Consider the following 18,327-nt stretch of genomic DNA (forward strand, 5'->3'; position numbering starts at 1 on the left):
GGGCAAATTCGTGACAAGTCTGATTTCCTAGATCATATATATTATACTAACGTGGATAAAGCAAGGCCATAAATTTAGCATTAAAAAATATGTCTCCAACATCACGACATGCCATTTTCAAACCTTCTTTACTGCACTTATGAAACGTTCAATAGGTTTGTCTTTCTCGAGGACCTTACTTTGCGCATGCGCATTAAAAGTTGCACGTATTTCCAAAATAATCACAATTTTATTCGGTTTACAAAGTCCAAATTATACATTGTTATGGAAGCCAACTTTTCATTGTCATTGTCTTCATATTGTCATAATTATAATATATGTCATAATCTTATTTCCATTGTGTAACGACGCTTGTTTTTTGCTTTTTTATTTTAAAAACTGTATTAATTACTCTTTTATCGATCGCTTTTATATAGCCAAGGATGCAAGTGTTTTCAGTGAGAAGTTAATTTTAAGTTTGTGCAATTATATTTCTATTTTGTTCGTTCGACTTTCTAAATACTCGTAAAAATGACTAGAAAGTGTTTAGTGTGCGAAAGTTCTCATATAAAGGTCCCCGAATTATCTTTTCATGGACAAGTAAAGTATTCAGTTGTTCTTTTATTTATATTAAGCCACATGCATACTTTCTGGTTAGATTTTCTAAGAATATTGATATTCGTACGGAGTGGCTGTATGTATTTTTTATATAATTTCATTTTTGTGACAGTAAACATTCAATTTATTGTTCAAATATAAGCATTTTACAAATTAAATTTTTAAAATTAATGTTCAAAATTGGCGTGCGGACGATAGGTCCTCGACAAGGATGGATAGAGTAGAAGAACCGCGTGTGCAACAAAGAAATAAGATAATGGAGATCGTTGATATGTTTGTTACTTACCCACGTAAGTATATATGATCTAGGGTATGTTCGATACGTATGACAGTTTATGTATGTAATCTGTCACATTAATTAATATGTAGTACCGTTGATTGAAAGAATTGGGAAGATACGCAACCCAATGGGCGAATTCGTGACAAGACTGATTTGATTTCCCCTTACGTCTCAAATGCTGTACGGTTGGGCCGCCACTTGTTCTGCGGCCAACGCATAAAACACTTATTTTTTATTTAAGTCCGCTAGCGAAGGCATATCCAAGGCGATGTGGAAATGAAAGCGACAGTGTTGCCATATTAAAATATGTAATACCGTATGATCGAAAAAAAACGGCGTCCAGTTGGCTGGGAAATGAACATCAATGACATTTCCCATATAAATTTACATATAAAATGACAGCGATCTTCATTCCATAGCCATCGCTGACGCGGTTTTTTCTCGATTATACGGTATTATCTGTACGATGTTTGGCGATAATATCGTTGGATGAAAATTTCCCGTTTATGTATTGAAAATTTATTCGTATTAAACATGGAATAAAGAACAAAAATAAAAATTCTTTTATAGGTACTGAATAATTCGTATGATCGAAAAAGGTCGTTTAGTTGGCTTGGAAATGACGATTAATCTCCGGCAACCACCCACTCTGTTGACTGAAAGCAGAACTACAGCACATTATTCTTTTATCCGCTGCGCTGTAAATATGCTATTACCGCGCAGTGGCGTAGAGATAAACTAACTCTCAGACATCATGACGGTAACGTCAGCTATATCTCGGACAAGTTTTGTGCCACAAAATTGCCCATAAGGTTGTAGTCATCTTCTTATTTTTTTTTTCAATCGACGGTAGTAGGTTTTTATATTAATTTTACTGACAAGAACAACATGAATCATAGAATCCATCTAAAGATATAGTAGGAACAGACAAACGTCGCTAGAATAAATGGGAAAACTATTTTTCAGCTAAATAATGCTAAATTTAGTTTGTCGTGAGAGAGTTTATCCTGACTTCTATTATTTCAACAGACGACATCCGCAATTTTTGTCTTATTTCTGAATTAAAATTGCAGAAAACTGACAGCAATATAACCACATTCTTTCGTGGGACAGATTATATAAAATCTAGAGTTGAAAGTTGGAACAAACGGCTATTATGGTTAAAAATATATGAATAACACAGGAAAAAGTAGCGTAAATTGTCATCGTGTTCGCGATTCCACCTTGGATGGTAGACAATTTTATTAATATTTATACAGCAGTATTGCAATGGGTTACAACTCTCCAAAAAAAATCCTTTATGGGTATTTCGCCACTGCACTGCAAGAAAACGACGTATCTGTTTTAAAAAAATAAAGTGTGCTCGAATAGTTGAATTCAAATATTTTAAATAGTTTTTTCTTTATTCTTTGTATTTTTTTTTGCTTCCGACGACGGAAAGAGATAAACTGTCCGAAACGCTAAGCATTTTTTTTTTCTTTGTAAGGCAAATTTGTATAACTGTAAACCTAATTTCTGACAAGCAGTGTCCGTTTAGGTTTAACGCCAGAAGTGTTTACAAAAAATAACTATTTTATTTTGTAGATTTTCTTGCAGTGCAGTGGCGAAATACCCACAAAGGATTTTTTTTTGGAGAAATGAATCCGCCACATAGGTATAGACATTTTTTTAAAGAGTTACATGATAGAACCAAGAGAAAATTTGCAATAATTCAAAGTTTATTTACACCGATTGGTGTATAGTATTTTGAAAGTTAGTTCGAATGGTTTGAGGCTATTAATTTCGACGCTGTCTTTGTCGGTGTCATTGTTGAGATCTTCGGATTTATTTTACGTGGTATATTATGAAGAACTGGATGAAATTATAAAAAGTTCACTGCAGGTTCATCAGCAGGATAAGAAAATAATGTAAAAAATCAAGAATTGCAGAGAGTGTTGCGTACTAGATTTTCATAATAGCAGCAAATAATTGGTAATAAAGTAATGTTGTAGTACAGAAGCAGCCCAAGTATCTACAGCTAAAAGACATATTAAATTGTGAGTGTTTATAACCAAGAGAGATATCAGCAATACCTTACTTATACTGCATAATAAAAATAATTATATTATAAATAGAATATTTTTTTATAAAAAATATATAACAATCAAAAAGTATACAATCTAAAATAATAATATTATCTAGAATGCTAATTGCTGATATGCTATAAAACTCAAAATGTAAAAAAAATGTTAGGAATTATTATTTTTATTAAGGCAATTTGGGTTCTTAAATTCCTAAATTTGGTAAAATTGCTTGGAAAATTTGGGCCTGAGAGAGACTGAATATGACTATTAATCAGCTGGGAATACTTACCATATTGCTACTAACATTGCGTAGCTGAAAATTGTATTGTAGGAAATCTGTTACGAAAACCAATCACTATTGTGCCAGATTATGGATAACAAACATACTACTAAAATCCTTATTGTAGTTTTTGAGACCGACGATATTTAATTAACCAATAAAGAGCGTGCATTTTTTTCACTTTGTATAAGTGTAGATACATGTTGATTTTTAAATATTTTGGTTTAGTGTTGAGATTTAGTGTAGCAAAATATTCTGTAATTTTTGTTATAGTTTTAAACCCGCTACAAGGGTAAATACTTTTTATTTGCCGTGTTGTTTTAAAGTACCAGTGAAATACGGGGTCCGGCAATAGTATGTCGGAAATTTGAAGCTCCTAGAATAAATAACTTGAGAATTTTTTAATTTAAATATATTTTTTTATTTATTCCTTAATATCTTTGAAACTATAGAAATATATTTTCTCATATCTGAGGATCATGTAAAGTGACCTGAAGGGAAGTAAAAAATGCAATAATATACATTGTGTTCCATTTAAAAAAATCATCCTGATCTTTTAGCACTTTTTTGAGCAACCCTATAGAAGTTAAAATATTTTCTTGAAATACATCCTACCTACATACTTTAAATTTGCAATTCTTCAACAAAATTCCTAAGTTTTTTTTATTCTAGGAGCTACAGATGCGCAATACACTATTACCAATCATTTAATTTTCGACAATATTATGTTTCCAATATTTCAAATTTCTCTTTGCATTTATTACATTGAGTTAAAAGGCAGAATATATCTGCAGATGAAATTAAAAATAGACACAACAAATACAATTTTATAGTATGTATATCTTTTAAAAAACTTACCAACTAATTCTGGATAATCTTCTATGCCAGCTATGTTAACGTATTTCCTATGACTTGTTCTTGAATCCTCACTTATTTTACTTAAAGCTGCTGGTGCCTAATGAACAAAAAAAAATGTTTACTTAAATACCAACAAAACGGGGTAAATATAAGGACCTGTGGTGATGCACCACTAACAGTTTCTACTGCAGGTGTTGCCAAATGTTGATGTTGAATAGAACTATGATGAGATCCTAATCCTCGATGATGTTCGGGAGATTCTGGTTTCCATTCGTTATCCGTCGTTTCCTCACTATCATCAAATTGAGATTTCCATTGACTAGCTAAAGTTAAAGCACCACCACCTCTGGTAACCTAAAATATACATAATACTATTGAAAAGAGAGTACACGATATCGAATTAGCTATTTATGTAACAAGTTGCGAAATGGATGCATTTAGCAACTCGGCTTTCGCCACGTTGGACAATTTTGCGTCCCGTGCTTAAAACATTCTTTTCGCAATGAATTTCATACAAGATTTTTTGTGAAAGCGGATAATTTGAGATTTTCATGCTATTATTATTATTTATTTTTAAAGATTTTTTAAAATGTTCTGGTAATCGGTTTCTAAGGCATTGTTTAATGACAAAGTTCTGTCAGGTTCAAACGTCGTGTGAAAAAATGAGTAATAATGACGAGTCTTTGGATATTCAACAAGGTGCTAAAACTGCGCTATCCACGTTAGTGCCCGAGAAGTACAAAAACTTATACAAGACCACCTACAACAACTTTGAAACCTGGGTCAAAGAAAAATATGTTGAGAATTTCACAGAAAAGGTATTGCTAGCTTATTTCCTGAACTTTTCCACTACCTTAAAGCCGTCAACTCTGTGGAGTAAATATTCGATGCTCATCGATGATCATCGACCATGATTTACCTGAACAGAAACGTAGTTATTAGCAAATTCACAAACCTTATTGCATTTTTAAAAAGAAAAGCTTCCGGATATCAGGCAAAGAAATCAAAAGTATTTACAAAACTGGAAGTAGAACGCTTTATGAAAGAAGCCGATGACAAAGAATTCCTGTTAGCTAAAATTGTCTTAATCGTTGGAGTATTTGGAGCATGTAGGAGGGAAGAAATCAGGTTTTTGACCGTAGATGCCATTAAAGATTGTCAGTCATTTATTAGTGTGAAGATTCCAAATACAAAAACTCATTTTCCAAGAGTGTTTACGATTACTGAGGGACCAGTAATTTACAAGAAAGAAAATTCAGAAAAGATCCAATGGTTCTCAAAATTTGAGCAAAAAATTATTTTTTTTTTGGAAATTTTCAAAGTAAAATAACTCCGTTATTTTGGACTTATTTGAAAAATGGTAAAGACAAGATATGTTTCTTTTATGGAGATCTACTACCTCTTAAAATACTTGCACTATTTCTGGGACACCCTGTACATTTATAATTAATTTATTTTTGCTTCCTAAAATATTTTGATTAAAAGAAAATATATAAAAATGGGCAACGCTGTGCGGGTCAAGCTTAATCACGTGACTAAAAGTTTATTTGGTATGAACTGTATGAACTGCTCCCCTCAAAATTTCAATCAAATCGCTAAAAGCACTAGAAAGAAAATTATAACAAATCGAGAAAAATTGAAGACTTTAACCCCTTGTTGATAGGAAAAAAACTGACAGATTTCGCAATCGCTGCAACCATCAGAGACATTGGAAATGATAACACCACATATAAAACATAATTAACGTTATATACTTGCAGCTAAATTTGATATAAAAAAACACCATTCTTAATAATAATAACTAATAATGATTAGAAGAAAAAATAAACATAATTAAAAAAAAACAATTAATAGAGGGTAGTTCAACGTTATTTTGTTTTATTTTAGGTTAGTTTAAATATTTAAATATTCATAATCTATTTTATAACACCTTATAAAAACAGCCTTGATTTTTCATGCAGATACCTTGAAATTAAGTAAATATATTATATCTTTTAATCCTTAAATCCTTTCTGAAATATATCAATACCTAAATAGAAATTTGGCCCCCATATACGAACATAAACGTTCCCAATGTTAATAAATCTTATTTTTCCGAGAGGAATCTCCCCACAAGAGATTCCAAATTTCTGTTGTTATATACACGTTACACTTTAGAACACATCTTACTTGTTGGCTAACATTCTCGTCATCCATAACAGCAAACTGAGTGACGCTCTGATCACGGGTACCACCCCTAGAACTCCTCGCCGCGCTAGGTTGCCGTTTGCGAAACGGTCGCTCCTGCTCGGGCGTAGCTGGGGATTCACCCAAGCTGCCGCCCTGTCCCTGCGAGGAGGGCGTGGCCACCCTGAGCCGCCCCAAAGTGGCCGCTCCCGACTGGCTTTTCCTCAAAGGCGCCGGGCGTGGCGCGTCCGAGATGGATTTTGTTGATGCCACCGCAGCTTCGTTGTCCAACCGGTCGGTAGGAGGTTGATCGAGGTGGGAAGTCGCACGGCGTTTTCGAGCTTAAAAATAAAAACAGGATTTTTAATTATACATAACTACTAAAATTTTTAATTATACATAATGTAGAGAAAATTACGTGACTTATCCTCGTTTCGATATTTCACATCATCGAGTAAGTTGATTTTGGAGTTTCATTGCAGATCTAATAGGAAAAAAAGGAAGGAACAGTGGAAGGAACAGTTTGTTGTAATATTAATATTCACAAAGGTTAGGAATTCAAGATAAATGGATAATGGTTCGTGACGCCATTATCCTACAGATGACACTAAAGCATAGTATAAGGAAACTAGTAGCTTTACTCCTTGTCAAATCCTTTGTTCTTTTTCTGCCACTTTATATGACCTTGTTCTCGCGTCCCGTGATCATTGACGTAGCTGTATAGTCGTGGTCTATAACTAGGCAAGGTATAGTCGTGGCACTCGCCATAGTTTCATAGATATGTATTTAGGAAAATATGAGGTCATAATAAAATAAAATAAAAAAAATGATCATCGAGGAAAAATTTGCTTGAAAACAGAATATTTTCACATTTTGTGTAAGTAACAATTATTCTTCTGTATCTGAAAATCTTCTGATGGGAAGAAATGCGGAAAATATATAATGACATATTTTTATATTATTATCTATTTCAAATATTTTCTACAACTTTTTTTTTAATTTAAAACAAGTTTAATTTTAACATTAATGTGTTTGTTTCGTAGTAATATATTGGTTAGGTGATTTTCATTGGATAACTAATACATTAAACAACACACTGTACTAAATAATAAAATAACATAGTTAAACTTCAATAATTGCTAATAAACATTACAGAAATTTCAAAAGAGAAAAGAAGCAAGAAAAATGAGAAATAGCAGCATATTTTCTCAAGTAATAAAAGAATAATTTTTTAGTTATTGTTACCGAGTCCCGAAGGTACCGAAAGAACCGGGAATTAATAATTTCGAGTCCCGGTTCTTTGATATCTCAAAAGATACCGGGAATTTCCGGTTCGGAACCCTAGTTACCATATTATCAAGAAAATATGTTTTTTAACTAAAAACTAAAAAAATTTCCAGATTTTTTTTTCAAAAAAAAAATTGCGCAGAAAAATCCCCATATTTCCGGGGCCAAAATATACTACCCCTAAAAGTATTTGCACTTATTTAAGACTCACCCAGTATATTGGCGATTCACGGTTATTTAAGACTCATCCTGTACCCTGGCGATTCACGGTTATGGTACGTTATAGCGTTTCCGGAACCGGAGCTATTTTTCGGAACCGGTAATTTCGGTACCATGCCTCTAAGGAACCGGGATTTCCAGTTTTTTTTCGGTACTTTCGGTACTAGCAAATTTTTGTTCAATGAATTTGTGATGGTGCAGTTCGCAAGGGAGTTCCAGCAGTTCCAGCAAGCAAGGGATGGTTATCAAAAGTAAAATCGATAAAAAATTGAGGTTTAAATTAAAATAATATCAATTAATATTTATTAATCATTTAATTAATATGAATTATTAAGTAGTAATCAGTCATGAGAAAATTAACCTGAACACCCTGTGAACACAAACATGTTCACAAATGACTCTTAAAAAAAAAACTCAAAGCACAATTTTTTAAATTATTACTACAACCAATATCAGCCCACAGTAAAGCACTCATTTTTTGTCAATCCGTCTCTGTGCTGAGACGCAACGCTCGAACCTCACAGGTATGGGACGCAACTCAACTGAAACGCTCTGCAATCTGCCGATATTCGACAGATTGTAAAAACTGGCAGAAAATATTTGGGAGAGTGCAATTATTACTCTTCTCCTTCTACTATGACTAAAGTCTGTCCAACGAGTCAAGGAAGATTTCGACCGATAACATCCAAAAAATGACAGAAAGTACAATTTGATTGTGAATTAAAATGGTAGACACAACTGTCAGTGTCAGGGATCCACTCGTTGGACAGCCTGTAGCAGGCATTATCATAGCAGCCAATAGCAGACTTTAGGACGACAACAGGTGAAAATATTGGAAACATTTGCAAACCAACACTGATTGAAGCCAATGATACCCCAACGGTCAATCTAAATAGGTAGTCTGAATTTTAATGAGTAAAAAATAAAAATAAAGTGATTGACGTTATAACCAGTTGACAGACAGACATCCAAAGAAATGCAGAGGTGTGGGTTCTATGCACAATGGGCAGGATTAAAGATTAGCGAGATAGAAACAGAAATTGAATTAATTCTGCCCACTCAATAAAATCTAAAATGTGAATCTAATTATGTGAAGTGTAGCAAAAAGACTAAATTAAGTGTTGGCCTTTATTATTAAAATATATAAGTAGCCCTCTACAAGTAGGAGTCATATTGACATCAAAATCAAATTTCTCATGTCAAAAAGCTCCCAGACACCAATTTTCACCCAAATATTTACGTTAATTCAAAAATTATTTGGAAAAAATCGAAATAAAAACGAAACTTCTACACCCTAATCTCCAAAACTAAGTATTTTAGGACATACATTTATACGAACTTTTTCACTTATTTTTATCTGCAGAATATGCTGCCGTAGTTTAAGGAATACAGTTCGGACCACCCTGTATATGATCTAGGGTTATTTTTTATTTTTTTGATATTGGATAATAAAAAAAAATCTCATTTGTTGCGCACTTGTGTAAACTTGAATAAATAAAAATATTCAAACTCACCAACTTGTTCACCAGCAGTTGCATTACAATTCTTATCGACAGCTGGTCTAGCAGCGTTAGTTTGCGTGTCCGTTACTAAAGGCGCCGTGTTCTCAGCCTCAATTCTCTTTCGAGCGTCCACCATCTAATAAAAATTAATAAAATTCGTCAAAATATCGCATTCCATATTCCGGCAAATCACTCACGTCTTTATTATCTGTGGGTTCGATATTTTCCTGGTTGTTGTCGATGGTAGTGACAAGTTTTGTGGTTTGGCGTGGCAAAGTCGTGGGCGCCGTGGTCGGAGGCTGTGCTTGAGATACTTGAGAGGTAACTTGGGAATCGCCTGTCGGTTTTTCCCAGTCGAATGGATCAGACTCTTTAACACCACGACGTTTCATACAACGTTCAAACAATGAGATCAACATCTGCAGAAGATAGTTAAAAAATGTATTAAGTATAGAGGTATATTGACTTGTTTGACCCAATGATATACAAGCAAAATGTAAATAAACCGTTCGCTTATTTAGCGTTTGATATGATCACAGACTTAATATAACGAGAGGTAAAGAGTATATAAAGAGGTAAAGAGAGGTATGGTAATCACAAAACAATTTCCTATGCACGTGATCAACTCTGACTGACAAGCGATGTGCGACAGCGCTGCCAGCTTGTGATGGATTAATTATCTTTTTATTATTAATTAATTAATTAATGGATTTATTTTTTTTTATACATCTTAATTTATAATTGGGAAACAATATATTTATTTTATCATTTTTTACAACACCACAAGTGGTAATAACAAGTAAGAGGGTCCCATTAATGCACAAACTAAAATCACAGAATTTACTAAAAACTGACGTAGAAATAACTTTTAAAGTGGTATAATGTGGCTTACCAATGAAACTTATTTCTCTGACTGCAATCAAGGGTAATAAAGCATTTATTGTCACGTTTTTGTGTTCTCGTTCAAAATAGTTTATCAGGGAAGCTGCAAGCTCTTTGCTTCGACAGCTTAAATGCTTCGGCATATTCTCAACACACAATTTCAAGAAATCCAATACAAAAACTCGAGAATTTAGTTCCTAAAAGAACTGTTTGCGCTTAAAAGTACAATTTTTAAAAAATGACAAATATACAAATTTAAAAATAGGCGAAAAACGAGAATTACTCACAAAAGATTCAACAACAACACGATATTATACAAAATAATGACTGACATTATGAGAATTGTCAAATAATAAACGACAACGTTGCTGAACACGGCGCAATGTGACCAACATAGCGATAGTAAAATTCGGTTTAAACTAATTTTTGCAGCTTTAATCTAAATAAAATATATGTTTCAATCATTTGCTCTATAAAGTAAAATGCTCGGTATCTTAAATTATACAACAAATTTAAATATTTTTGCCAAAATTTCATTTAGTCAGGTTTATAGACTTTATACTGTTTTTTTTTCTCAGGTAAGATTTCGACAGACGATGACAGAAAAAAAGCTGACTTCCATACCAATACATTTATTTCGCTAAAAGAAGTTTCTAATTTTTTAAGTTAACTATGGATGGGTTTATAAATAAATACGTCTTGCGTCGTCTCTTGTTGTCGTTAAACAGTTTTATTGGTTTATTTCAAAAATGACAGATCATATATCAATATTATTGGTTTGACGCAATGATGAACGACAAACGGACGCCGGTGCATATGAACTCGATTTAAGATTTTTTAGAGTTGTCAAACTGTTGCCAAATTATATTTTATAATTTTGTGTCAAATTATGTCAAATAGAAATGAAAAATATTTTACATTTTGGACTGTGTTGTTACTTGTTTCGCGTTTTTTAAAATTAAGTGGAGGAAAACTCGAGGGAAAATTAAATGTTGACCCTGGCCATAGTTTACAGTTAATATTCGGTGCCCAGAGACATAGTTTTCCAGAGACTATAGTCAGAGTTGTATTAGCCACAAATAAAGTTGTATACCATCTCGTATATGGTACGAAAAACTGGAGATATCAGACGATAGGTAAATAATACATTTTAGTACTGCAGAAAAAATTAAGATTAAAGTTAATTAACCAAGATTAGATTTTTTCAGTTTTATACAGTTTTTTTCACAATATTTTGAAGTAATCACTTGTCACTCAAAATTTAAATATATTAATTATGCGTTCCAATTGTACCAACTTATTTCTTTGTAAAATAAAATAAACTACTTTGAAATTAAAATGACAGACACATCTACCACTGTCAAGGATCTTGTCGTTGGACAGACTATAGTGTCAATTTCGATATGATTACAGTTGAGGGTTGGAACCTTTGGTGTTAAACAGCAAAATAAAAACACTAAATCACCACAATACACCAAAACACTTTTACTTTTACACTGGACGCGCGTTTCGCTAACCATGTTAGCATCATCAGCAGATGATTATAAGCAGTTTATAATCATCTGCTGATGATGCTAACATGGTTAGCGAAACGCGCGTCCAGTGTAAAAGTAAAAGTGTTTTGGTGTATTGTGGTGATTTAGTGTTTTTATTTCGATATGATTGATGACGTGCATCGGAAAATGTTTTGCGATTAACGTATTTTCTTATTTGTAATAATATTATTAAATCAGAATTGTTACTTACAGAGTAGTCAGGCTTATCGGCATATTCTAAACTTTGAATATGATCCAAGAACTGTTTCAGATCGGAAGGCAAATGTTTCAGCAATAACCTGTGATCATACTTTTCTTTCATTAAGCCCACTTGCTCCTTATCTTTCACTTTACGCCATGGCAATTGTCCATTAACAAATTCGACTAACATGTAAAACAGCGACCAAAGATCGTCATGACGACCCATTTCTAAAAACGAATAAAAATATGATAATTTTTTAGGTTAGTTATGTTAAGGATATTTTGTATATGTACTTATTTCTTTTCTTACCTCTATTTTTATGAGCATTAATACTGGCATAACGAACAGTTCCTCGAAACCCTGCCGCTGCCCTGGGTGCTCTTACTTCTCCTGTCGCTGTGGTATACTGTCGAGCAAGCCCGAAATCTAACATATATACTTTCCTACAATTATATGGCAGTCTACCCATTGAAAAGTTACTCTGAAATATACCATATTATAGTTAAGACTGGATAATAACCATGTTATAGTAGGACTGTTAATGACTGGTATGAGTTATGACAAAATTAATGAAATAAAAAAAGTTTATGCTAACAGAAACAAACTATCATAACTAATATTGTAAAAAAGTGAAAAAGTTGTAATAATAGATAAAAGCTCAACAGAAAGGACGATTTCGAAAGAAGACACTAACAGAAAAAAAACTCAGAATTAAAATGGAAAATCAACTGTCACTGTCAGAAAATATCGTTGGACAAACTATACACATATAAATAAACAGGTAAGATTTCGACAGACGATGACAGAAAAAAAGCAGATGACGTCCATACCAATCTATTTATTTCACTAAAATAAGTTTCTAATATTTTTTAAGTTAACTATGGATGAGTTTATATATAAATCCGTCGTGCGTCATCTCTTATTGTTTTTAACCAGTTTTATTGGTTTATTTCAAAAATGACAGATCATATTTCAATATTATTGAAGTAACGATGAACGATGCATGGACGCTGAAGCGTATGAACTCGCCTTAAGATTTTTGAGGCTTGTCAGTCTTGCCAAATTATAGGTTATAAATTTGTGTCAAATTATGTCAAATAACATGCGTTTTAGAAGATTATAAACATTTGCGAATTGTTTTTGCATTTTGGTTCGTGTTATTACGCGTGTTTTCTGTCCTTTGAAGTTAAGTATGGAGGAAAAATCGAGAGAAAATGAACAGTAGACCCAGAGCACAGTTTATAGTTAATATTTTGTGCCGAGGCAGAGAGTTTTATACACCAATAAAGACTGTATATCATCTCGTATTTGGTACTAAAAACAGGAGTAGCTGTAAAATAACAACATCACACGATATATAAATAATAGATTTTAGTACTGCAGAAAGATAATGTCAAAAGGTACTGGTTAAAAAAATTAAAGTTAGTTAAACAACTTAAGGCATACAATTCAGTAAGTGTTATTATTAATAAAATATTTTGTTTTATTTATGTTGTGTTTTATTTATTCCTGTGCAATATTAAAAAACTTTTATTTGTACATAAGTGATATTGATAAATATAATAATAAATGCAGGAAGTTGCTTGAGCTTGAAAGTAAGAAATAGTTTTTTTTTAATTTTTTTGGTATGTGGTGTTTTGTTTAAAATACACCCTGGCTTGTTTTGTACCGTACCGTACCCATACCGTAATTTTTTTTAAATAAAATAACTGGATTAGGTTTTTTCAGTTTTATACAGTTTTTTTTTCACAACATTTTGAAGAAATCACTTGTCACTCAAATTTTAAATATATTAATTTCCTGCTATGCGTTCCAATTGTATCAACACATTTCTTTTAGAATAAAATCAACTACTTTGAAATTAAAATGACAGACCCATCTATCAATGTCAAGGATTTTGTCGTTGGACAGACTATAGTACACTTTCTCTTAGACCTGAGCTAATATTTCAAAAAAAAAATTTAAGTTAATCTAATCTAAGATACAAGGCACCCAAAGGCAGGGGTGGATGGGTAAGTGGAAACCGACCCGGGAATAACAGGCAACCGGTCCGAATCCACAAAAACAAAATGACCATAACGAAGAAACATGTTTTATTTATTAATATACAGGGTGTCCGAGAAATAAGTGCAAGTATTTTAACTGGTAGTATATTTCGGCCTCAGAAACACACCTACGAGTTTTTTTTGGCGAAAATTTGGAATTTTTTGGAAATGTTTTTAGTTTTAAGTTAAAAAACATAATTTCTTAATAATATGGCAACAAAGGTAGTAGATTACATTTACATGAAAGAAAATCCAGAAAAGATCCAGTGGTTTTCAAAATTTAAGCAAAAAAGCATTTTTTAAATTTTCAAAGTAAAATAACTCGGTTATTTTGAACTTATTTGAAAAATGGTAAAGAGAAAAAATGTTTCTTTTGACCAAATCTACCCCCCTTAAAATACTTGCAGTTATTTATCGAACACCCTATATAAGCAAGGGTGATTTTCGCTTGGGCGAAAAAATCTCTTTTGCCTCCGATTTAAATACAAACTATAGGATGAGTCTTAAATAAGTGCAAATATTTTCAGGGGTGGTATATTTCGACCCCAGGAACATGTCTATGAAGTTTTTGCAAAAAAAGATGTTGAAAATCGTGCTTTTTCTTTTAAATTTTCCTGTATATTTTAGAAAAATTTTTAGAACTCCCTGTTCACCGCAAATTTTCCCACGTTATAGTTTCCTAATCTTTGATAGTACAGCACAAAAAAAGATGCAAATACAGAAAAATTTCGGTGACACAATTTATTAAAAATAAATATTTTTTTAATTCAAACTTTAATAACGGTTATTTTGGACTTATTTGAAACACGGTAAAGAGAATATATTATGTTTCTTTTATTCACATCTAACAGCCCTGAAAATATTTGTACAAAGCAGCACAAATAAAGTGCACTTATAGACTCATTTTGTATAATAAAACAGAACTTTGTATATTTCAAACGGAACAACAAACAACAGTTATATAAAAAGTATAAGTGTCTCAGAGAAAGACATCTAACAATAGTTATTTTACAAATTGGTGTTTATGTTTAAAAGCAACTGACGATTATATTGATGCAAATTGATTAGTTAGTTAAGCAGTCATTAAGAATCTTACGTAACTTTAGTTAGAAGATTAACCATTTAATTTTTGCTAAATCAATCTTTTTTTGAGCTCTGATTGGGACCGACCCACCGGCCCATATTCCCACCGGCCCACCGGGATTTTTCCCGTTTTCCCATATGGCCCATCCACCCCTGCCCAAAGGTGTTCAGACAAAGACAAAGAATTTTAAACATTAATTCGCATTGTATTTTCAAATTGGCCCTTGGATTACTAAATTTAAAGTTTTTACTGTTACACAATTTTAAGTAGTGGCTAAAATATTCAAATGAAAAAAAACTTCGAGTACTTACGGGTTTAATATCACGATGCAAGAATCCAACGGAGTGAATACTTTCTATGGCTCTCAATATTTGCAGTCCTAGTCTCAAGGTGGTCGAAAGACTGAAAGCGGCCCTTGGCTGAGCCCTACGCAATTCAGCCAAATTTCGACCCTGAAGTTGCATTACTACATAATTAAAACGATCGTTTCTACCACAGCCAATAAATCTGCAATAGACAAGTAATTTATATTTAACATTTATTTTATTTAATTGTTGTTAATATTTTATAATAATTTCATAAGACTCACAAAAGACTGTGTTGATATAAAAGAAACTTTGTATTACAAAGTTTCTCCTTTATAATATTGTTTACACCAGGTTTCCACTATTTAGTCGATAAGTGCGATTTCTTTACATATAAACACACCGGAAAAGTCTAGGAATATTACAATTTTATCCAGCCATCGTCAGTAATTTTATTTTTTGCATTTCTGATATAGTAAAATTAAAATAAACAAATGGTTTAGAGAACGTTTTGAAAATAAAAATGCGAAATTTACCGAAATTTTCAAATTTACATTAATTTTTATTGAACTCAGACAAATACATAAAACATTTTTTATTCTAAACTGTGAATTAAAAAAAAGAAGATAAAACCATTTTTACTTAATAAAGGGTATGGCCTCCTCTACTGTTCATTGCAGCCCTACATCGTCTCTCCATGCTCCTGATCAGGTTGTCGATCTCTTCTTGAGGTACAGCCTGTCACGCTGCATTCACGGCCCGAACCAGATCCCTACGAGTTTCACGAGGCATACCCATTCTCAAAATTCTTCTTTGGACCGCGTCCCATACTTGCTCGATGGGGTTGAGGTCAGGAGATTGTGCCGGCCAGGGTAAGATGTTTAATTTTTGAGCATTGATAAACTCGCTTACCACTCTGGCTGTATGAGGCCGTGCATTGTCATGCATGGGAATGAAGATTCTCCCAAAATCATTGACATATGGTAACACGACAGGCTCAAGAATTAAATCACGATATGTGATTCCTGTTATAATAGAAACCTTTCAAGAAAAACGAGATCGGTTTTTCGGCCTAACTGGACTTCTCCCCAGACCATAATTGTTCCACCTTGATACGGGTGCACTTCCTGAACATGATCCAACCGAATAAGATTTCCTGGTTCTCTCCATACCCTAAGCCTTCTCGAATCCGGATGAATTCCAAAGCGTGACTCGTCCGTGAAGAGAACATTGGCCCATTGTTCATTCGACCTCTGAACATGATCTTGAGCCCACAAATATCGTACCTCTCGATTTCCTCTCGTTAAGGGTTGAGCCCTCCAGGGACGTCTGCTTCTTAAGAGAGGTCACTTAATCTATTGCGAACAGTGTCAGGACTAACGGTTACGTTATGTGTTTCCTGGAGAATTAAACTAGGCTCTGGTGCTGTAAGAGTGGGTCGGCGTCGAGCATTTAATTGTAAAAAATGATCTTGCTGAGGGGTAGTAATGCGATGTCGCCCTGTGCGCCTTTCAGCAACATCACCACTTTCACGGTAGCGTGCACTTAATAGCGATATTACACTTTGCGTTGTATTTAAAGCTCTAGCTACGTCGATTTGACGCATTCCAACTTCGAGCATAACCACGGCCCTTAGCATTTCGTCTCTATTAAGATGTCTACGCTCCATAACGTTGTTTAATACTGAACAAAGTTATTTGAATGAATTCTGGCCAGTAATCATAAAAACATAGCCAGTACAGGTTAAATTCGAACAATTGGTGCTAGGTGCTTTTTATACATTTGACAAAAAATACACAAAAACTTCTGCAAACATGCGAAATTCAGAAATAACAAGTGTGACTATTTCATTTCAATCGAAGTAGAAAGAATCGGCCTAGAAATATGTGGTTGTTTATTCTAAACATTTATTTTTAATTTTAATAAAATGATTTCCCTGGATTTTTCCGGTGTGTTTATTTATAGCGATGGATTTTTTAAAACAATATTAATAAAAACACATTGTGATTGTAGAGAATATCAATTCACAAATATATTTTTAATAATATATAAACTATTTATTTATTCATAGTTAACCCTCAACTGGCGCATGGCGTGGTGAATTCTTGTAACGCTTATGGCGTGCTGGGGTCCGACGGATCCCAATTTTTTTTTCTCAGTTAAAAATACACGATGAAGAGATTTTATAAAAGCTTGTTATTTTAACATTGTTTACAATATATTCAAACATGTGAACAAACAATTTCATTAATTTTGAACAATTTAATAAGAACGAACACAAAAATAAAGTAAAACGCATTTTTTAGGAATTTTTGACAACAGAAATATAACTTGACTAAGAAACTCATAGAAATTAATAACATATATATTTTATGATTTTACTGTATTATTAAAAGTACAAACTGAAATGTGAAGCTAAAGTAATAAACATAAATTATTTTCAACAAAACTGCAAACCTTGAATGTACTTAACTTTTTCAAATACAGTTCATGCTAATATAGGATCTGCATTTGCCGCACATCTGGTACATTTGATTCATGACATTTTTGTTTTTTGTCATTTCTTCATACATATTGTTGCCATATACCACATCTCTTTCTTTTCTGGTATTGATTATTCAGTGTTCTCTCTTCTATAAGTAAGAGATTCAGAATCGGAGTTATGGTTACTCTTCGGTGAAAAATCAATGTCTCGATAATCTTCATCTCACTTAAGCCTCTTTCCTTGCCTTTTAAGTTCATCAAACCACTCAATAAATGCTTCCTAGCGTCCCAGTGAGGCACACTTTTTAGACTACTCACCATCCTAATAATGAAACATTCTTGGCGTGGTGGTGCCACACAGACCCCAATGAAACTTTAGCCACCGCTGGTAGGAACAATACTTGATAAAATCAAGCGCGCCTTTAACAGTTGCATTTTGGTACCCTAACTTAAAGGTAAATGGCGCGGCGAGGCCTAATTCTTAAACGTAACCATTTTACAGAGGTTTAAATAGCGCTTGGGGTCCGCTGGACCCCAC

At 33.1% G+C, this 18,327-nt stretch overlaps 1 protein-coding gene across 4 annotated transcripts in view; it reads right to left on the reverse strand.

The window, feature by feature from the left end:
* Nucleotides 1-18,327, reverse strand: part of LOC115885059 (tau-tubulin kinase homolog Asator) — a 94,943-nt gene that overhangs the window by 41,957 nt on the left and 34,659 nt on the right. For all 4 annotated transcript variants that reach the window (XM_030903820.1, XM_030903822.1, XM_030903823.1 and 1 more), the window contains exons 4-11: nucleotides 15,312-15,507; nucleotides 12,181-12,352; nucleotides 11,881-12,098; nucleotides 9,450-9,671; nucleotides 9,265-9,388; nucleotides 6,248-6,585; nucleotides 4,235-4,432; nucleotides 4,079-4,175 (exon numbers count right to left, since the gene is read on the reverse strand). In XM_030903820.1, coding sequence (XP_030759680.1) covers nucleotides 4,079-4,175; nucleotides 4,235-4,432; nucleotides 6,248-6,585; nucleotides 9,265-9,388; nucleotides 9,450-9,671; nucleotides 11,881-12,098; nucleotides 12,181-12,352; nucleotides 15,312-15,507 — 1,565 coding nt within the window. The remainder of the gene's footprint in view (nucleotides 1-4,078; nucleotides 4,176-4,234; nucleotides 4,433-6,247; nucleotides 6,586-9,264; nucleotides 9,389-9,449; nucleotides 9,672-11,880; nucleotides 12,099-12,180; nucleotides 12,353-15,311; nucleotides 15,508-18,327) is intronic.

The sequence above is a fragment of the Sitophilus oryzae genome, unplaced genomic scaffold (assembly GCF_002938485.1).
Source record: "Sitophilus oryzae breed Bouriz unplaced genomic scaffold, Soryzae_2.0 scaffold_359_pilon_pilon, whole genome shotgun sequence".
Classification (NCBI taxonomy): Eukaryota; Metazoa; Arthropoda; class Insecta; order Coleoptera; family Curculionidae; genus Sitophilus; species Sitophilus oryzae.